This window comes from Ovis canadensis, chromosome 10 (genome assembly GCF_042477335.2).
Source record: "Ovis canadensis isolate MfBH-ARS-UI-01 breed Bighorn chromosome 10, ARS-UI_OviCan_v2, whole genome shotgun sequence".
Classification (NCBI taxonomy): domain Eukaryota; kingdom Metazoa; phylum Chordata; class Mammalia; order Artiodactyla; family Bovidae; genus Ovis; species Ovis canadensis.
Window position 1 is genome coordinate 26,818,987 of NC_091254.1, and position 22,571 is coordinate 26,841,557.

Below are 22,571 nucleotides of genomic sequence, written 5' to 3' on the forward strand. Positions count from 1 at the left end.
AGCACTAGGGCCTGGAGATCCCTTGATGCCAATTGTTGAGGTCTGCACGGGGCCGTGGGCCTGGAGCGCTGTGAGTGGTCCTCCGGGAAATGCAGGGAGGAAGGGGCGGAGCTGTGTCAGAGGATGAGCCCTTCTAGAGCCATCGGATCTCGAGGGGCTGCCGCTATGGGAAGGGGCCCCCGGAATCAGAAGCAAGCACAAGCTAATCTGGGGCGAAGAAGGAGCCCAGCTGACCTCCGGCGGTAGAACCTAGGGGACGAAGGAAAGGAGGCAGGGCCTTACACCCGAACCGCAGAGCAAGCCAAGGTTTGGATATTTTGCCAGAGGAAAGGGTTAAACGGTTCCCCAGGTAACGGACCAGGAAGCGCGCAAGACGTCTGCGGGAGGTTCGTAGGTCAGCCTCGAGTTTAAAGCTCCCGTGGGCCAAGCGGACTCTGACCAATGGGAATGCCGCTGGGCGTGGTCACGTGACGCGCGCGGCCATCCGGCTGGCAGCCCCGGAGCACGTGGGAAGGCTTGTTCCTGTTCCTTCTCTCCCGTTTAAAAAGCCCACCCACTTTTTGCGCGGGCTTGGTCGCGGAGTTCTTCTCGCGAGAGGCGGGGAGTCCTCTCGCGAGAGCGAGTGGGAGGCGTGAGGACTCTCGGAGGTGTTGCGGGGTGGACCTGTGGTGGCGGAAGCCGGGGGCGGGCGGGCCGGCCGCGGGGCGGGGAGGGGGGGAGGGCTGGGGGCCGCTGCGGGAGGGGGCGCCCGCCTCCTTGGCCGCTCGCGCCGCTGGTCGTTGCGGGCGGGTGTCATGCTTGTGAGCTGCGGAGGCTGCGGCCCCCCAGGTGAGCCTTGGCGCGGGTCCGCCAGCTGAGGTGAGCGGCGCCCGTTGGCTGGGGCGGCGGCGGGGCGTGGGGCCTCGCTGGATGGAGCGGCCGGGAGCGGCCCGCAGCCCAGGCTCTGACTGCGGGGCTGCCCGGAGCTGCGCCTTCGCACGGCGGAGGGAGGAGCGGGGCGGGGAGAGGCGAGGAGAGGAAGCCCGAGGCTCTGGGCCTGAGGAAACGGGGACGGGCGACCTCGGGCTTCCTGGGGTCTGAGGGCGGCGGCGGGGCGGCAGCTCTTTGGGTGACAGACAGGCCTAGTTTCCGTCCCCTAAGGTGGTCTTCAGAGCCGGGGCCCCGCCGTGCGTGCTGCTGCGTGTGCCTCGTTGGTGTGCGTGCTGCACGCACAGAAACCTTTGCGGGAGGAATAGGAGGATGCACTTTGTCCCCCGAACCAACAGCCATCCTCTGTCAGACCTCTTTGAGCCCTGGAATCGGGCACAGCCCAAATATTGTGACAAACGGAAAGCGTCAAGCAGCTCCTCGGCGTGCTACTTGGATTTATCCGCTCCCAGATTTCCTTCAGCGCTGTTAAACGGCTCAAATGCAGGCCACCACTCCTCATCTGAATGGACTGGGTAGACTTACTCTTTTATTCCAGGCACTTAAATTGCCTTATTAAAAAAAAATACGTGGGTGTGCCCAAAGTGTTAAAAACGTTGGCAGAATAACAATGGGAGTAGAATCTGAACCGCAGTGTATGACGTGGGGACAGGCTTTCTGGTTTCCTTCCACTGAAACCCCTGGTAAACTGGAGGTAGTTTAGCTTAAGATGCTAAGGAAATATCAGGGTGAGAAATACTGCTGAGACATATCTGATGGCCTTTTTGCAGCCTGGCGTTAAACATTCTGGTTCGCTTTTCAGCCTTGTAATTCCTAAGTCCCTTGCAAAACTCATAAGCTTTCCTTACCTGTTTTCCACCTTGTTAGGGATGATATATTGATTGATACTGATTTTGGTATGTCTGGAAATAGGAAATGTACTCAGAAAATTCAGGGTTCTCAGCAGTTATTTTAATGTCTTATTATTATTTATGGTTTTAGAGGAAATGGCATCCCAGTGCCCAGCACAATCACTATCAGTCTAGATGCTACCATTTTAATGAAGCTCTTTAAACTCACAGTTTTATTTTTCAGGAAGTACACTGATTATGCATACTTCTCTATGGCTCTTGTGGCAGAACTGACCCAAAGGTTGACAGTGCATTTCACTCTTGGCTGTAACAGAAGTTTATGAGAAATCTGAGAATGTAAAGGGCAGTCAGAACAAATTCCCCAAATTGAACTGGTACCTAGTGATGAATATCTGTACCCACTTAGCTGCTCTGTTAATAACGGCCTAGTGGTTTACCTCCAGGCTGATGATATCTCCCAGTTATTGAGGAGATGGGACCTGCCGAAGACCCTGAACCACAGTAAGAAATTATCTAGCTTTTCAACTCTTCAGAGAAGTCTAGAAGCTGAAGAAGTCTTCCTTTGCCTTTCAAGGCTGGAAGAAGGATGGTGCATTTGTTTTTCTTTTTTTTTTTTAATGAAAAATTCCAGGAACTTAACTGTCTGGAAAAGTAAACCAAATCAGATGATAAATTTTAGGTTATTCTTAGGGAAATTTCCACTAATGAGTAGGCTGTGCTGTTATTTGTACTTGGAGAAAACATGAAAAACTTCAGCAGTATCTTTCTGAGAATGGGCAAAAGAGACTTTTATAGATTTAAGAAGTTCTCTGCCATTTCATCTTGGGAAGCTGATTTTCAGGGATAGAAAAACTTTTTTTTTTTTTTTTGCTGGTTTTTATCACTTGTTGGCAATATTTTCAGGTTTAGGATGTAGATACTTGTTAATGAAGTCACTTTGGGTAGGGTGATTATTTGATAAGCTAAACTGTTCTTTTTCTGGCCTGCATTTTAGTAGTAAAATCAGTGATTTAGAGGAAATGAGGAATGGGACAGGTCAGGAAAAGATCTAAGCTGGCCTGGGCTTGAGTTAAGGGTTAGTGTATAAACTGGTAAAGTAAGGAAAGAAACATACTTCTTCAATTTAGGAACAAATCAGACAGCTCCAAGTGGCTTTATTCTGTCACTTATCTTCATATATTAAAGTTTATTATAAAGTATTAGCATCAAGGCATTTGAAATGTATAGGTTAGAGCCTGGACAAGAGAAAAGAAGACATTTTTGGACTAATCAGAGAATGTTTCATGGGAAAAAATAGATAAATGGCATAGAGGATTGGAACAGATTAGATATTACTTGAGTGAAAAAGAGGTACAGTGTAAAAGAAAAAAGTAAAAAGAGTTTGTGTTTGGGAATCCAGCAGATCTGTTCGTTGATATTACAAAGCCTCTTTTTCTTCATCCCTGACAGGAGAGTTTTTAAAACCTTAGTTACTGTGAAGCACATAGTAACTGCTTACCCAGTGTTTTTTCTTTGACCTCTTTTAATGTCTTGAGGATTATTTGCCTGCAAGAAACAGAAACCGTTTGAATTAACTTAGTTAAAAAGGGCATTTGTCAGACAGAAGCGTCTGAAGTCCAGCTCAGCGTTTGGAAACCAGAACAGGCAGTTAACCAGCCTGTTTTCCCCTGGGAAGCCATGACATGGGTCTTGTGTCTCTGTTACTCTGTAATGTCTTGTTTCGACTTCTTTCAGACTGACTCTTTCAAGTTCTTGGTTTCTGTTTCCCCGTACCTTTGGTTTGTATGAGACTTTGGTTTGCTTTAGTGCCGACACAAGATGTTTTGATTTTGCAGTATGGTTCTCTAGAGATATCTTCATGTCTTAATTCCAAATTTCTGGAGAAATAGATAGTCCAGTTGGTCAGGTACCTACTTGTAGTCCTGTTGCCTGAGGGTGGGGAAAGATGGAGAAGATGTAGGTGTGCCCTACACGAAAGTCCCAAAAAAGTCCCACAGTTTGTATTTTTTCAGGCTGGGTACTATAAGTTCTCTAGTAAAGGGGGTGTGAACAGGCAGGAAAAGGTGGGTACTTCCGGTGTACTCTGACCTCCTACAGTTAGAATTTTCCCCTTAGTAATCCTCTGAACTTGTTCTCAGCAATGATCTCCTTCAGGACAGGTTCTAGGTGTATGAGGGCCAAATGTGTATGTAAATCAGGTGTCCCCAACCTCTAGGATCTAATGCCTGATGATTTGAGGAGCTGATGTAATAATAGAAATAAAGTGAACAATAAATACAATGTGCTTGAATCATCCTGAAAACATTCCCCCCCTCCCCAGCCCTGCCAGTTGGAGGAAAAATTGTCTTCCACAAGACTGGACCCTGGTGCCAGAATGGTTAGAGGACCGCTGAAGTAAATGTTTTGTGTCTCAGTTTTCTTATGTAAAAATGGGTATAAAACAGCAACTTCTGCTGTGAAAAATATGAATTCTGTTTATCAGCAATTCAGCAGTGCCTGCCTGGCAGAGTGTAAGGGATGTGGTGTGACTGTGACTGAGGGCTGTGGGTACTGCGGTGTGGCTCCTGCAGCATTTGAAGAAGAAACTCATTCCTAGCTAAGTCTAGTGCTGACCACTGCATACTTAAAACTGTTTCTTGACTTGAGTGACACCTAAATTCTCCTAAATCTCTACCTGCTTTGACTGCCACTGATTTGGGGTTCTTCGTTTACCTGCCTGGGGACTGTTCGGCATGATTGTCTTCTGTCTTGTCAGAGTCTCTAGGGTCAGCTTTCAAGCTCTCTCTATGCAGATAATTCCTAGATTAGCGTCTCTAGCTCTGACTACCACAGCTAAATGTATTTTTTAGGTGCTCTTTGGATATTACCTTGACATAAAATAACACTATCTTCCACACCCTCTATTTGGCTTCGCTTACAGCTCCCGAACCTCGAAACCTTAAAATTACCTTTCGCACTCTTTTATGCCTTGTGTATTCTGTTGGTTAATAGGCTCTGCACAGAATTTTAGAATGCTTCACATGTGCCAAGCACTGGGCCCATCTGCAAAGGAGATCTGTTCACTCATTCTTGCTGCAGTTGGGGGAAGAACGTTGTTATTATTTGCACGAGCTGCTTAAGTGCCTTTTCAGCAATGTATTAGAGCTGTGAAATCACAGATGCCACTGACATGGAGAAATACGTTCCTGAAGTAAAATTTTGAGCACACTTTTTTGTTAAAAATAATCTTGTAGGTGGGGATTATGCAGAAGGTTAAGAACATTATTACCCTACTTTCTAGGAAGCGTATTCACATTGCGCAGCCTCAGTATTTTAGGGTATTTTTTTAAAAGTTGTGTTTGTTGTTCATACACAGGAAATTATAGAGAAGCAGATATCTTAGTAGATAGTCAGATTACATTCACACTTTTTACATGAATGATTATTGTGTTGAAAGACAAAGGAGTAAGTGATAGCTGTGAAATTTTTAGATTTTATAAATCAAACTGCAGGACTGTACCCAAGGAAAAAGCTAGCATTTTTCAGTTCTTTGTGCATCAGGTATTGTTTTTAAATGTATTACTTAACTGTATCCTTATAACCGTCCTGTGAAGATGAAGCCTTGGGTTCCTTATCTGCAAAAAGAGAATAGCACCCTTTCACACCACTTTGTATTTGATGGTTGCTCTGGGGTTAACAAGATAGCTTATCAATACTGCTCCTTGTATAGTGTAGGACAGGATTTTTTTCAGTTCTTAACACACGATATGTTTTGTCATACATCATACTTATATGTATGTTGTAAACCACATAATTCATTGTTATTTTCAGTTTAAAGTTATTTTTTAAGGAATTAAAAAAGCAGAAAATATTTTTTATATTACCCTTATATTGACCCTTTGAGATATTATGCTTAGTTTAGATCCAGATTTGCATGTGATATTGTTTTTCTTTCACCTGTAGAAAAAAATTTTTTTTAACATTGATTATAATGATGGTTGGTTGGTGATGAATTCTCATAGCTTTTTTTTAGTTCAAGTAAATTTATTTTCTCTTAATTTTTGAAAGATATTTGGGAATGCGTATCTGGGTTGACACTCTTTAGATGTTTGCCCATTGTTTTATTTTGCGGTTTGGCATAGTTTCTAATAAGAAATTCGTTGCCTTTGTTCCTCTGTATGTAATGTGTAGTTTTCTGTCTGGTTGCTTTCAAGAGTTTTCTCTTTATCACACATTTTCAGAAATTTGGTTGTAGTATGTATTGGTGAAGTCCTCCTCATGTTTGTTTTCCTTAGGGTGTGTTAATCTTACATCTATCAGTTTATGGTTTTCATCAATTTTGGGACATTCTGAGCCATTTTGTCTTCGTATGTTGCTCCTTGTTCCCACACTTTTTGGGATTCCAGTTATTCATCTTTTACAGTGAGTCATTCGTTTTTAAGTTTCTCTGTACAGCATTTTGGGTAGTTTCTATTGCTATGTCTTTAAATTAACTGAGCTTCTCTCTTGCAGTGTCTAATCTGCTGTTAATTGCATCTGGGATGTACTTTATTTTTATCTCTAGAATTTCAATTTGAATCTCTTGCATCTTCTGTTCTCTTATCATAATCATGTTTTCTCTCCCTTCTTGACTATATGGAGCGCATTTGTAATATAGTTTTAATATCTTTTCTGTGCATTCCATTATCTCGGTCATTTCTGGATCTGCACTTAGTAACTTTTATCCTCCTGCTTATGGGTCTTATTTTTCTCCTCTGTATATCTGATAATTTTTGACTGTGTGCCAGCCATTAAATTTTATGTTGTTACTTGCTCAGTTTCATTGTATTCCTTAAGTGTTGGAGTTAGTTGGAGTATACAGCTAGATTATTTGTAGTCTGTTGGGTGTTTTGAGGCTTGACTTTTATCTTTGTTAGGGTAAGTCCAGAACAGACTTTAGTGCTGAATTAGTTCCTCAACTGAGGCAAATTTCCTTCTGAGGAGTCCATCCATTTCTTGGTATGTTAGAGAGTTTTCCCACTCTGGTTGGTGGGACTTATTCCAAAAGTCCTGTGTGGCTTAAGGTACTATTTGGCCTACTGCTCTCTGGAAAGTATTTCCCTATACTCAGCTACTCGGCACATATCAGCAGTAGACCAAGGACCCTAGGAAACCCACCATGCAGATCTGTAAAGTTCTGACTCTGAGCTCTTCCTCCAGTACTCTGCCCTGCAAATTCTAAGCACCTTGGCCTTCCCAGACTCTGGCCCCTGTTTCTTTGATTCGGTGAGACTGCCAGACTGCTTGGCATGCGTCTCCTTGTGTTGCGACCTGGAAGTGTTTCTCTTGGATCATAGTCTTGCATAGATCCAGTCTTGTGTTGTCTCTTGTCTGATAGTGTCTGAAACTAATGTTTCACATATTTTGTCCTATTTAGTTGGATTCATATTCAACAGAATATTTACCTTTAACACTGGATATTTCGGATTTGGCCAAAACATGTGTTTGGAGTATTTATTATAAATTGTTCAGAAATATTAAAAAATAGAAATGATTGGAGAGTTATATTTTTAGAAATAATTCTTTAAATGTAGAGGTATCCATTTAAACGTTTAAAGATCTACTTTGTACTTTAAAAATAACATTTTATTTTTCCAGCGGATGTTTGAATGCTTACTGTGCTTGAATACAAATACAATAAAACACCTTTGTCTTCAAAACTCAAAAAGGGGGAAGCATACAGTGTCAGTTTTGTACTATATAATTTTTTAAAAAATCACTGAGAGCACACTATTTACGTTCTTCTGTAGCTTTCTTTTTTCCTTAATATATTGTGAACGTTCTGGACTATCGTCAGTATATATTGCTTTCTTTCCAACACAGTCATATGAATTTATTATAACTTACTTGACTTGTTGGGCTTCTAGGTTATTTTTAGTTTTCATCCTTTTTGTCTTAGTGAATATTCTTTCACATATATCCTCGTGAATTTTGTGTGAGTATGTATATAGGATAAATTTTAAGAAGTGAAATCGCAGGATCAAGGATAGGTACAGTTTATTCAAAGTGTCTGATACCTGTTTTCTGTGCTCTTTATAATTGTTTTTCTGCTTTTCATTTGTTTTCTTTTACATTCTGTGGTATTTACTTTTCCGTTGTGATAGTTCTTAAAACTTTCTTGGTTGTTTCCGTTTCAGCAATATCTATTCTGTTTTTTTGCTGCTTCTCAGAAGATTTCATTTATTTCGTGGTATTTTATATTCTGTGGCTTTCCTGAGCTCTGACAGCTTACTTTTCAGTTGTTTGCCTTGTCCATATGTACTTTTTTTTTCTTTGAGCTGCTTAGTAAAACATTATCCAGGTTCACTCTAATATTTGACTCTAGAGAAAAACCCTTAGTGATTTCCTGTTTAGGACTCTTGTTTATTCACCCAGAATGGAACACAAAACAAAACAGCATTAAGGGAAAAGTTCTTAACATAAAGATGCTCCAGGGAAAAATGCTGTATTTTTGCACCTTTTGTGAAATCTGTTTAAAAGTAATCTTCTGTAATTATGAAAGAGTGAGGAACCCTGTCTCCCTCTATATGCCTTTGTGTCTTTTCTAAAGAAATTTTTGTTTCTTTGCTTTATCAGAAGTATGAGTCATACCATCTCTTGCTGGATTCACTTTTATGGACTGTTTCATAGATATTCTTTGATAAATTTCTTTTCTCTGCTAGGTTAATATTTTGCTTATGTTTTAAGTGAAACACAGAAGTAATACAGTAGGATTCAGTAAGTATTTTTCTTCAGTGAGTGAAGCAGAATGTAAATATGGGATTAAAACTAGTTTCTTAAATTCTAAAAATAGATAATGTGAGTTTTGGGTGTCATGAGTGTGTTTGGAGTTTTTTTTTTCCTTTCTTCAGTGTATCTCGTGTGTGTGTGTGTGTGTTTTAATGATTCTTTGTAGGTTCATACTGGATTGTTTAGTTCTCAGCTTTGAAAAGGGTGTCCTGTTTAGGTCTGCCATTCAGGAATATTTCAGGTAGTGAGCTGGGGTAGCACATGGTGTCAGATATGGATGTTGTGTCAGAGGCCCTGGCCTTCCCTGAAGGCCTTGTGACTGCTTCTTGCCTCGGGGGCTTGGCCTGTTGCAGCATCCACCTTCTAGTGAGGTAATGGGTCAGTTTCATGTTTGGTGACGCCGCCATTGAGTTCAAGTTTAATCTTTGCTCCTGTTGCCTTTATTCAGCAGCTGCAAAGGTAATTGCTGTCTCCCATCTGTTTTAGCAACTCCATCTCTTGGGGAAGATTAGGAGTCAGAGAAAGTAAAGATGCTTTGCACGCTGGTTGTCTGTCCTTGCTCATTGTGTACCATGGCCAACATCATGCCATGGTGGGAAGGCCCTCTCGGGCTCTGTTTCTGACATCTGGGGTGGTCCTTATTGCTATTACAAAGTGTGATGAACAGCTTTTCAGGCCTCTGTGCACTGTAGAGAGGAGGGTAAGCGAGTGGGTGCTAGAGTTTGAAGATCTGGATTTGCGTCTCAGCTCTCTGCTGCTCACTGTGTGGGCCTGGTGAGTGGTTAACTTTGCTCACCTCTGTTTTTCTCGCTGTAGAACTGGATTCTGCCGGTCCCAAGGATTGAATGATACGTGCAAGGAAGTCTTTTAGCACAGCTGTTGGTGTGTTTTAAGCTCTCCTGAGAACCCTGGCTGTTCCAGGGGCATTCTTTCCTTTGATGAATTCCCAGAAGTGGAGTGGCTGTGTCAGAGTGTAGGGGTGTTTTCAGGGTTTTGGCATGCATTACAAAATTGCGCTCCAGAAAGGTGCTAGTTGACTCAGGAACTGAGTTAGAGTTTCACCGTTGTGGCAGTGCTGGCCTCTTAATTGTATATGTTTTATGTGAAGTTTGAGGCAAGTCCACTTGTCTCAGGGGTTTTGGTAGCTGTAGAGAACTTGGGGTGGGGAGAGGAGGAAGGGAGAGTGTCTTGGACTGGGACGAAGAAAAGGATTATTTCTTTGCTTTGGTTACATAAACCTTTATGCCTTGTTTTGAGAATTTTGGTCCTCTTAATCATTTTGGTAGGTAAGTAAGTATTTTAGTTCTCCTTTTACCTAAGTTTTATAGTTTTTAAAGTGCCTCTTATAAATTTCTATTTGGCTCTTACAATAAATTTGTCCAGTAAGTAGGGTAGTATACATAGAGGTTAACATGCATCATATACACACAGATATATACGTAGAGGAAACAGATCCAGAGATAATGCAGTTTGCCTAGAGGGAACAGAGCTAATGAGAGTCACAAGGGGGATAGATGCTACTTTTCTGCATCCCAGTGTATTGCTCTTTTATCTTGTGCTGTCTGGACATTCCTTGTCTTTCTGACAACTCTGCTTCAATTCCAGTCATTAATCACGTTTTACTGTTAGACCAGAATAGAATAGAAATTTATTTTAATTCAGAATAGAAATTCTTTGTCTAAAAATATTAAATTCTGGGACTTCCTGGCAGTCCGGTGGTTAAGGTTGCGGTACTACTGCAGAGGGCACAGGTTTGATCCCTATTTGGGGAACTGATATCCTCCCCAAAAGTGTGGCCCCCCAAGAAATAAAAAATATAATTCTTTGTGAAAAATTAGAATCTAGGAACCCCTAAAGTGAGGTGCATGTGTGTGCAGGCACTGATACTTAAGTTTTATCTTTGTAGCAAAAGAATATAAAATTAGAACTCCACTATATAATTTAGATTTTCTTTTTTTTTTTTTGCAGTTCTGTGGGGGACTAGTTTGAAGTTTGGTTTTGTGTATAAATCTCTTCATAGTATACTATCAACCAAATGTCTTGAAAACCTCAACTAGGTAATTCTTGATAAGACCAATTTGACTGAAACTGATTAGACCTGTCTTCAATCTCTGTTCAGATATTTTTTAGTATTAAGGATTTAGAATTCAGTTCTCACTCCTGCCCTTTACAGTAATAAAGCATTTTCCTTGTAAGGCTCTGACCCAGAAGAGCTGTATATGCCCTGTTCTATACCTGTATGCATAGCATCTGGTGCCCATAGATTTTGAACGAAGGGACAAGTTACTGTGGTCAAATGTGGGTATTCAGTGGTTAATACCCAAGTTGATTTAAGCTCTCAAATGTATTACATTAAAGCATTGATAAAAAGTGACATAGCTCTAGTGTTTTCTACCAAGGAGGGTGTGTGTGTGTGTTTTAAATACTGTGGTATTAATCATTTGAATTGGATGTTTTTGTCATTGGTATGCTCCTAAGAGTCCCGTAGAAGGGATTTGTTTTTATCTGATATGTACAGATATCATATTTTCATTTGTATATTATTAAATCTTTCTCCCCAAGAAATAAGAATGTCTAGAGCATTCATGGTTGCTGTAGGAATAGAGTCACTTTAAGGAGACAAGAAGGTTGAGGTTCTTTCTGTGATATCCTATGTTTTAGGTTTTTTAAAAGTTTTTGAAATCTTTCTCATTAAGGCTTTCAGATATTATTTGTAATTAAAAAGGGCTAAGACTGACTAAATATGGGTAATTTTTAATATATAATAATTTTGAACCTAAAAATAACATTTTGTAATGATTTGATCTCATTAAGGTGCCAGTATTCATAGTTTTCATGAATATTCAAATATTCATGTTAGACTGTTGAGTACATTTTTATGTCTGAGAATCTTTGTTTTATGTTTTCATTTTTCTAAGTGACTGAATTTGAAGAAGTTATTTTAGGACAAAATGCTTGCCTGAATTACTCAGATCAATAAATTAGTTTCTTTTACTATTTTTTCTTTAGGTCTTTAGTGGATTAACTCTTCATTGATTACATACAACAGCAGTATAGTTATGGCGACCTTCCAGTCCTTCAGGAACAATCACATGAAAACTAGAGCATCTGTCAGAAAAGTAAGTTCACTATATTAGATTCCTTTTAGTGACAGTTTTAGTAAAAACGTTGATCTTTTTTGAAGTCAGAGTCTTTAAGCAGCTGTGTTATGATATTACTGTTTTTATTCACTTGATCTTAGCCAAAAGGCCAAGAAGGAATTGATATTACTGTTTTTAAATGAATCTTATTTATTGAAATCAATAATGATAAAATGCAGAGATTGGGATATATGAAAATAGTGATATGAAATCATGGAGACAATAAACTTTATTTCCCAAAGATCAAAATCTCTCCCTATTTCTTCTCAGTAAGTTTTCTTTCTTCTTCTTCACAATATAAGCATCAGGTGTGACTTTTCTTACATAAGCGTTAGCTTTACCTCAAAATATTACTGTTCACTGATTTACTCAGCAGATATAAACTTGAGTGCTGCTAGTATGCCTGGTCCTAGGCTAGGTAGCAGGTGGAAAATAAAGAGCGAGCAAATGAAATGTGATTCCTGATGCTTTCGGGTTTCTAGTCTGAGGAGGAACCCTCTCTCTTTTCCTCTCTTGTGATGATTCTGTTACCCTTTCATTCTTGACATTTTTCTTGACTAACACTGTGGGGGTGTCACTTGACAAAAGGGAGAATGAACACTGGAGGATGGTTAGCAGTCTTTGTCAAACCTTTTTTTAGCTTCATCTCCTGCATTATATGACACTGTTGACAAGTCCTTGCTTGATAAATGGTCTTTGACTTCTTGCATTGTAGCTTTTCCTCGCTGCTCTCTTATGGTAGCTCTTGTCTTCTCTGCAGATCTTCTTTCCAGCTTCTCATTGTTAGTGTTCTTAAAAGCTGCTAGGCCTGCTTTTTCATTTAGCTATTCATTTCTTCAGAGATCTAAGAAACATTTGGGTTTGACTGTAACTGGAATAGAGTGGTTGTCGAAAAAGGTGCCTGCAAAGTTGGAAAACAGAAAGTAAACTTACTTATTTTATAGTTTTTAATTGGAAGATAATTGCTTTATAATATTGTGCTAGTTTCTGTAGTAATTATATTTTTAAGTAATATGCCCCTTGTGTTTTCAGGGACCTTTAAACTTAGTAGGTCCCCTTTTTAATTTGAACAAAGAGACCTGGGTTCGATCCCTGGGTCAGGAAGATCCCCTGGAGAAGGAAATGGCAAACTCACTCCAGTACTCTTGTCTGGAAAATTCCATGGATGGAGGAGGGTGGTGGGCTACAGTTCATGGGGTCGCAAAGATTCGGACACAACTGAGCGACTTCACTTCACTTCACAGTAAAAACTATTTTCTCTGTGTTTTTACTTTTTGTAAACTATAGGTATATTATAGTTTTTTCAGATTAGCCATTGGATCCATAGCTTTAAATTAGTAATTAAATTGTACTGATTGCTTTAAATTAATATTAGAACTAAGAAAATGCACATATACAGAAAATATAATAGTGAGCTAGTGACCATGTACTCCAGGCATTGTACTACCTACCTATTTAATTTGAATTCACCAGTGTATTCAGCCACAGCCGAAACGTCATACTGTTAATTTAATATTGTTATTTAGCCCATTGTTTATATTAGACACATGATAAAGTTCTGGTTTGAATTCTCTTGACTATTTGGAAACCCTTTTAGATAGAAGTATATGAATCTAAATATTATGTACTCTTTGTATGTATGTGTGTTTTGTATGCACAGTACAACTTTGACATCTTTATTTCAAAAGGTGTATGTGTGTGTGTGTATATATGTACGTATTTATATATATTAGCTGACAGAAACTTCCCTGTTGGCTAATGTGGAAATTGGAAATGTATACTCAGATTTTATAGATTTCACCTTACTTTGCATGAAAGATAAAGAGATACTTTGAATATTATTGGGAATCAGGGACTATGAGAACCAGAAAGAACTGCACTTTCTATTCCATTAATTTTTTCTAACATTTTCTTACGAAAATTTCAAGCCTATAGAGAAACTATAGTACACCCACATGTAAACCTACATACCAGCCACCCCTATTCAGCAGTTAATATTTTTGTTTTATTTCTGTGTGTGTATTTAATTTTTGGCAGAACCATTTGAAAATTAATGGTCTTTTTTTTTTAACTATAATTGATTTATAATGTGTTAATTTGAGGTGTAGAGATTCAGATTCTTTTTCATTATAGGTTATCACAAGATGTTGAATATAGTTCCTTATGCTATACAGTAAATCCTTGTAAAAGTTAACATTCTTGATGTCTCTTCACTCCAGACATGATCACATTCAAGAAAATTAAATACATCCCCTTGTATCTAACACGCAGCCATACTCAGATTCCCTTATTACTCTGAAAATGATTTTATAGGCCCTCATCCACCCCGCTTCCATTTTGGGTTCAGTGTAGGCTCCTATTGCATTTGAGCTAATTGCATTTGATGGTCATGACTCATATTTTTGAGGAGTGGTTCTGAAAGAGCTTCTCCTCTTTTGCTTTGTTTTTAAATTCAAGACTGACTGGTTGAATGGGCCAGGCCCTTGTACAGTGTTCCACATTCTGCATTTGTCTGGTGTGTTTAACTTATTCTTCTCCCCTCTCTATATGTTTCATATAAACTAGAAGTGAGGTGTAAAGGCTTAACTTAGATTCAAGTTAAAAATTTTTAGGCAGGATACTAACGGGTAGTGAGAAGACAAAATTGCAGGTTTTCCTAATGATTAGTGATGCTAGAATCGATCAGTTGATTAGGGTAGTAACTGTTGTCCATTTTAAAAGTGTATATTCTGTTTTTTAGTTAGCAAATAATCTATGGGATGACACTTGGTGGTGTGCAAGCATCTTGTTTTTTCAACTTTCATTAACACTTTTGGCATGCCTTGATTTTCCTTTCCTGCAGCTAATTCTTGAAAGTTGCAAAATGGTGATTATCAATTTTCAGATGAATGACTTGGTGGAATAGTCACCTTAAATGGATGCAAGTAGTTTAAATTTATTTGTGTTGCTCTGGAAGCATTGATTTTAAAATAACTATGTTTTCTCATCTTTTATTTATTTGCAGTCATTTATGTATTTATTCACTCGTTTATTTAAGTTGCTCAGATTGCCCCAGACTTGGTCCCTATAAGCCCTTTCAGGCAATGCCAAAGTCCTTTTCTCAGGCTTATAATTCTTTACTTGCTTCCTTGCTTTCTCGTATAAGACTGACCCTGTTTCTGCTTTACCTTCGTCAGACCTGGAATGGACTGTTTCTCCACAGAACCTTTTGATTTAGAAATCAAGATCTGGGTACTAACTGTGACTCTTGTTCTTTTACTGTCATGAGTTTATGTTGATTGCTTATGTTCAGATATCACATTTCATATTTTTTCCTATTTTAAGTTCATGTTCATAATTTAGCCTGAAAATTTCCACTCATTAGTGAAGAGAATCATTTAAAATTTTGAATATTCAGATATTGGGGGGAAAAGCAGTACAATGAACACCACATACGCTCTTCACTTAGATTCACCCTGTTAACATTTTACCAGACCCATTCTGTGTGTACATACACACTTCCCTTTTGAAACCAAATGAGAGTAGGCTACAGACATTATTTTACTTCTCGTCTTCATATGATAGCACGCTTCTCTTAGGAACATCAGCATTATTACCATCCTTCAGAAAATCATTAATTCAGTAGCACAGTCTTAACGTGCAATCCATGCATAAATTTCCCCAGTTGTCTCAGTGTCCTTGTGATGATTTCCCCCTTGCCTCTCATCTAGGAGTCAAACAAGGTTGACATTGTCTACTTGGGTATTGTATCTTTTTGATCTCCCCACCCCCGTCGGCTCCATCTCTGGTCTAAATTCTTTTCTCCTGATGGCAAATCTTTGGAAGAGTTTGTACCACTTATCTTGTAGAACATCTTCATATTCCTAGTTGACTTGTTTTTCCCTGGGGTTAGGTTCAGGGGGCACACCTCAGGATGATGTCGTGGTCATTCTCGTGTGTCGGATCAGAAGTTGCATCTCGTTAAGGCCAGGCTTGACCAGATAGTTAGCTACCCTTAACTACCTTAACTCTGATAAACCACCAGTTATCTCCAGCATAAAGACACATAACCCCTTTATAATTAATACTGTTAATAAGTAATCCATAGGGTGATGTGGCAAAACGCTGTATCTTGTTCCCCAGTAGCTTTTAATCTGGTGGATGAGGATGCACTGATAGTCCTTTCCTGAATCAGTAGTTATATTGGGAGTTACAAATGGAATTTTTAAATTTTGTCATTCTGTTCATGTTTGTTAGCCAGCGTTCTAAGGTAAGGTAGCACAGTCCTCCAACCCCTACCCTTTTATCTGTCTCTCTTAATGGACTTGTAGTTTCTTTTAAAACTCAGCTGTTGTACTCCATTACCATCTGTATTCTTCTGATGCTTAGATTATCCCATATTTGGCCAATTGGAATTCCTTCAAGTGTTCTTCAAGCTACTGTGTTCTTTTCAGACACTTTCTTTCGTTGTGTCACAGTAAGATGTTCAGCTGCACTTCATAAGTTTCTGCCTCAGACCTGGAATTCCTTCACTCAGGGAACTTCTAGTTCTTTTAATTGGTGAATGGTATTTAGAAACCAAAATTTCTGTGCTGGATATGCTTATTGCTCTTAAGGGTCATTGATTCTATGATCTATCAATGGAAAAAATGTAGTACATACGTTTAAAGAGTCCTGAGTTCATATTGAAAGTTCAGATTTAACGTATTTTTTAAAAATTGCCTTGATTTCATATTTGCATCTTTTCTCTTTGTTGAGTTCATATTGTATGTGAGGTACTGAAATCTGGGGTAATAGATTGAGTAAATGACAATTACTTCAGTAATTTGGGTTAACAGGTAGGAAAGACATACTACAAAAGCAGTAATTATAATACATTGTGGTATAGATTAAATGATCTTAATGTGCAAACAATACAGTAGGAAGTTTGGGAGACCTTTATTACGACTAAGGGATGGGAAATCTTCACGGGTCTTGGAATATGTAGGATTTCTACAGGGAAACATTAGGGAATAAGGACATTTTTGCTAGAATAGCGATCAAATCAGAAGGGGGGAATAAGGTAGAGAGAAATTAGTGTTCTCTTTATATTCAACTATAATACTCATTTCTTTATGAAATTTTCCTCCTCCTCTGTTTCTTAGCACTTATGACATCTTTTTCTTTCAAATCTGGAGTGCCTTCCTTCTTTCATCATATTGCTGCTTTAAGAACCCTGAAAAGCCTTATTTTGGGTTATTACCGCTTTGATTTTTCCATCTCCAACTTTGCTATGAAATTAATCACATTGTTAGCATACCTTATTGTAAGCTCCCCATCATCATCTTATGAATTGTTGCTTCTGTTCTGCCAGTGGCTTGGAAATCAGGTGTGCGATCTGCTAGGTGTCAGTGCAGGGTGAAAGGGAGAGGACCTGGCTGAGGGCCTCACGTCTCTCCAGGTTGAGAGCCTGGGGTTGTTGAGTGTTGAGCATGTGGAGTTCTGCTTCAGCCATTTGTTCTTTCTTTCTCTCAGTTGATTGAGTTCTGTTACCTCAAAAGGTGCCCAGTGAATACTCTTTGGAAAGTTTGATTCTCGTTTTAATCCATCATCAGGATCTTTTTCATTGTCTTAGAATTAAGTAAATTAAGAGTATCTTGTGTTTTCAGAGCTTCAATGAAGATGTGTTCCAGTCTGTGAAGTCTTTATTGCAGAGCGAGAAGGAACTGTGCAGTGTATCAGCCGAGGACTGTTTGAAGCAGGATGAACATGCCAATTTGACTGAGGTTTGACGGATTACTCTGTGTACAGCACAGTGTATTTTCAAGTATCTTTGTAGAACTGCGTGGTCTGTTTGTAAATGCCTAAAATCTCTGCACATTAATTCATGTGTGAGAAGTACCTGTTTAAAGTACCTGCTAATATGGTGGCACTAGTGGTAAAGAACCTGCCTGCCAGTTCAAGAGACGTAAGAGATGTGAGTTCAGCCCTTGGGTCAGGAAGATCTCTGGAGGAGGGCTTGGCAACCCACTCCAGTATTCTTGCCTGGAGAATCTCAGAGGAGCCTGGCGGGCTATAGTCCATGGGGTCGCAAAGAATCCCACACACCTGAAGCAATTTAGCACGCACACACAGCATAGTCATTACTGACCACTCATCAGACACACAGCTCTGTATTAGATGATTTCTACTATGTTCAGTAATTGGGACTTAAGTTCTGAAATTTTCTACTCTGAAACAAAATATATACTTATTTCTAATACTCATTTATTGGTTGTTTAAATTCAGTGCTTTGATTCAAAAATGAAATAGTAGTGATATATTTATTTTGAAGTAAGATATTTGCCACTTAAGGATATGATATACTACTTGCTCACCTTTTTCTCTGTTGCGTCAGTGTTTCCAATCTTTGTTTGAATTTATTACTATAAAAAAGGGGTAAAGTTTTTTCCTACAATATATAACCATAGTCCATCTATACATTTATTTACCAAAGAAGAGAGACAGGGTACTGGGGTCATTGAAGCTCAAAACTGATAAATATGTTGATTAAAGATTCTTTTTTGAAATCAGGGTTCTAATAAAAATATTGGTTATTTTGTGTATGGTTTTCTTTCATATTCCTTGAGGAACTGTTTTTGAAGTAGCTGCATAGGATGGTGAGCACAGCTTTCAGGCCTGCAGTGGCTTCCGACCTGAGCCTCTTCTTTTTGTGTGAGCTCGGTTCTCTGGCTCTGGGCTGCTTTCCTGTTTGTTACCCCTTTCTGCTTTAGTCGAGCTGAGCTGCTCCTGATCTCGGCTGCTGCCAGGCATGGCAGGGCTTCTGTGTCCTCTGCTCCCAGCCGGTGTCCCGTTTACGCAGTGCCCTCTGAGCCCACATTCCTTAGGCACTGTGAAACGCAGTACTCTGCTGGCAACTTCAGACCTCCATGCCAGCTCACCTTCTCTCTTGTATTCAGTAAAAGGAAGCTTGAAAGAATAGAAGGAATTTCTGTCTCATGTTAGGGCGTATATATTTCCCAGGTATCTTTGTTGAAGAAAGGAAGCTTGTTATTTGAGTATCTCTTTGTTATTGAGTGCCTGTGATATGCTGGGCACTTTCCTCCACATTCTCATATTAATCCTCACAACTGTGGGAGAGGAGTTGTGTTGCCTTAAGATTTATATGTAGGGAGACAGGTTCCTACAGGTTAATGACTTACCTGGACACCTCGAAGTTTACTGTAACATTTCTGTGAAGGTAGTACTCATAATTAATGAGAGTAAAGATTCTACAACAACCTTAAGATTCTGACTTGCTTGTGAGTCATCAGAAATATGTCAAAAGTATATTGAGTGTTGCTTTGTGTTTTAACTATGCTGTTTTGTATTAATTCTTGAGAATTGATTATCTATATTGTTGCCACTTATTTCATATTTTTAGTCACAAAACGTACTTGGTAGACAGTTTACTAGTCTCTCTTCAAGCAGTCACAATTTCTTGTTATGATGTCAAAGACAAGGAAATACAAAATTTTTAATTAATACTATTCAGGTTATAAAACTGTACATATTCCATATAGCAAAATAAAAAATACTGAAAGTATTTTTTTAAAAAGTCATTAATCCTATAAGTGAGGAAAGAAAAAACCATAGGGGGGATAAAAGTAGAGAAAGATAAGATCACTTATAATTCCATCATTGAAAGTTAATCCCTCCTTATAATTTGGTATATTAACTTCCAGAATTATTTTCCTGGTGTATATTTTTAAAAATAAGGTTGAAATGGTATGTATAGCCTATATCATTTTTCTATAACTTGCCCTTTTTGCTTAATAATGTGACATTTCCTCAGACCATTAGATTGTCTTTAAAAATTTAATTTCTATAAACTTTTGTAGAGAAATCTCCAGGTAAAGGTATTGAAGGAAATAAATGTGATACCACAGAGAGTCAGTCAGGAGGCAGCTTGAGAGGTTCCCAGGGAAAGCCTCTCTGAGGAGGTGATGTTTAGGTTGGAACTAGAAGAACAGAAAGCAGCTAGACAGGTAAACATGGCAAGGAATAGGGGTCCAGGTTGAAGGCACCACTCTGAAGCCCTTAGGCAGGAACAATCAGGAGTTTCCTGGACCCAGAGAGGGGGCCCATGTGTTTGAATGAAGGTGAGGGAAAGTTGAAGCCACCAGCTAAGCCAGAGCCTTGGGACCTCCATTAGGACTCTGCATTGAGAAGCTTGGAAAAGTTTTGACAGGGAAATGACAGGATGATTCCTGAGGTAGGTAGGAGAGGACTGGGGTCGTGTAGGGGAGAAATGGCTGCAGAGGCTGTGGAGAGAAGAGTCGTGTGCTTTATGTTTGAGGGTGAGGATTGAACTTGCTAATGAGTGGGTGTGGGAGAGGTTCGTGTGGGAGAGGTTCGGGAACCCCAATTATGGAGCCAGACCTTTGGTGAAAAACCTTTGTGATCATCTTTGAAAAAATTAATCATCTTGCAGCAGCATTTTAATGCATTGTGTGCTTTGCTTTCTGTTTCTCAGCTCTGTCAACAATCTAAATTGAGATAAGACTTAAAAATTTTAATGGACCTTTATTCCTTTTTTATTCAGGTCACATTTCTAGGTTTTAATGAAGAAACAGATGCTGCTCATATACAGGTATGGTCGACTTATTGAACTGGAAAGGGACATGAGAGATTATTTGAAACAAATTTTGAGAGCATGGAAAATTTGCCTCATTAGCCCCAAAGTTACATTAAACTCTTCTGTTATCATTCCTATTTAAAGTTAAAAGATGACATTTTGAGGTCATTTTGAGTGTGTCCTCGACATTTTCACTTTTAGTGTTTTCACTGAGTGTTTCTGTTATGGAAAGCAGTTTTAGGTTAGGGGACCACAAAAGTCATTTATCTGAGAAGGTTGCAAACCACAGGCTAACTTTTTCTGCATCTGTCATAACGTAGAATGGAAGATTTATTTTTTATTTCAATGGTTTTTATAATCTAACTTCAACAGTCGTATTCTTATGTTTTTAATTGAGAAAAGAGTTAAAATTGTTAAAGTAAGAATAAATTTGTAAAAAATAATGAAGAACCAATGTAAAAATTTTAGCCTGTTTGATTTAGGCAGGTGTTTATAGAGGGACTGACAGTTGAGATTAGGATCAGCAAAGGAAAGCTGCACACTTACGTGAGGAGGAGTTGAAGCTCGGGTAGATGTGATAGGGGTACTTTCTTTTCACCTTGTACTGCTTCTTAAAACTTGTGCTTGTCGTGTTTCCTTTTGTGTCAGTAAAACATCTAGCAGAAGCAGCAGCACTGGCACTGCATTGTTTGTAAAGATAATGCGTGTCTGGTGATGAGAAAAGAAAACTTTGCTGTGTGTCTTGATCGTGCCCTTGCCTGCAGGAAATAGTCTAGACAAAGGGCACAGGAGAAGATATAGTTGCGAGAACGTAAGGCTGAAAAGACGTATCCAAAGTTATTTCTTTCATACTCCACTTCCTCTTTAAGAATGACTGATAAAACCAAGTTTATGAAGGAAAACTACTGTATGAATGGTCAGAGATGGTAATAATTCTTGCACTGGGCAAAACAGTTGCATAAAAGGGGCAAATGGAAAGAAAAACAGGCATTTTTCTTTACATTTTCATAAAATTTTCCCTAAAGGGAGGAAAGGCAGAAAAATAGACTTGGATTATACAGATATGTAACTTAACCGTCAAAGAAGTGTAAAAGCAAGAATCCCATTTGAGAAATTTCATGGTTAAACTTGAGGACTCCAGGTTTGACATTTGCTGCTGAAAACTATTAAATGCCTCGTTGTTGATGTGTTAGGTACCATGTAAAATCTTGCTACAGTTGGTATCATTATGTTTAAAATGCTACAAAAATTGTCAGTTTTAAAATATTTTAGTACGTTTTATTTTTGAGTTTCCAAATAATCGATGGTGGTCAATAAACTGCAAGTGTTAGCTATTATGAACTGGAAAGTTTATTAACTAGTAGACTTTAGTGTGCTGCAGTCCACGGGGCTGCAAAGGGGCGGACATGATTGAGCAGTGAACAACAATGACAAGTGGACTTTATGATTTTAGTTCAGGGCCACAATATAAGGGACTTTAAGTGTTATGCTGCAGTGTTATTTATTGTGTATTGCTTTACATTAGGATTTGGCTGCAGTTTCTTTGGAACTCCCAAATCTTCTGAATTCACTGCACTTCTGCAGTCTAAATGAAAATGAAATTATTTGTATGAAGGATATAAATAAATCATCAGATACAAACAGTGATCCTCTAAACCAGGTAACTTTTATATATTATTTCTAATGAGTTTTTGTTGGCACATTTTATAAATGACTTAATTGAGCGTTTTTGTAGTTCACTCACTCAGTCCTGTCTGAATCTTTGCAACCCTATGGATTGCAGCATGTCAGACTCCCCTGTCCTCCATGATCTCCTGGAGTTTGCTCATATTCATGTCCATTGAGTTGGTGATGCCGTCTAACCATCTAGTCCTCTGCCTCCCACTTCTTCTTTTGCCTCAAGTGTTTCCCAGCATCAGGGTCTTTTCCAGTAAGTCAGCTCTTCACATCACGTGGCCAGAGTATTAGAGCTTCAGCCTTAGCATCAGTCCTTCCAGTGAATATTCAGGGTTGATTTCCTTTAGGACTGACTGGTTTGATCTCCTTGCTGTGTGAGAGACTCTTAAGAGTCTACTCCAGCGCCAAATTAGAAAGCATCAGTTCTTCGGTGCTCAGCTTTCTTTTTGGTCCAGCTCTCACACCTGTATATGACTACTGGAAAAACCATAGCTTTAACTATATAGGCCTTTGTCAGCCAAGTACTATTTCTGCTTTTTAATATGCTGTTTAGGTTGATCATTGCTTTCCTTCCAAGGAGCAAGCGTCTTTTAGTTTGATGCCTGCAGTCACTGTCTGCAGTGATTTTGGACCCAAGAAAATAAAATCTGTCAC

At 39.1% G+C, this 22,571-nt stretch overlaps 1 protein-coding gene across 7 annotated transcripts in view; it reads left to right on the top strand.

Annotated features, from left to right (window-relative positions):
* Positions 1-538: 538 nt before the first annotated feature.
* AKAP11 (A-kinase anchoring protein 11) overlaps positions 539-22,571 on the top strand; it is a 48,904-nt gene continuing 26,871 nt past the window's right edge. For 4 of the 7 annotated variants that reach the window (XM_069602196.1, XM_069602201.1, XM_069602199.1 and 1 more), the window contains exons 1-5: positions 613-858; positions 11,535-11,644; positions 17,293-17,409; positions 20,208-20,255; positions 21,766-21,900. In XM_069602196.1, the coding sequence (XP_069458297.1) occupies positions 11,585-11,644; positions 17,293-17,409; positions 20,208-20,255; positions 21,766-21,900 (360 nt within the window). In that variant the 5' untranslated portion in view covers positions 613-858; positions 11,535-11,584. Of the gene's footprint in view, positions 859-10,493; positions 10,583-11,534; positions 11,645-17,292; positions 17,410-20,207; positions 20,256-21,765; positions 21,901-22,571 lie in introns of all 7 variants that reach the window. The other 3 variants (XM_069602197.1, XM_069602203.1, XM_069602198.1) reach the window with 2 other exon arrangements.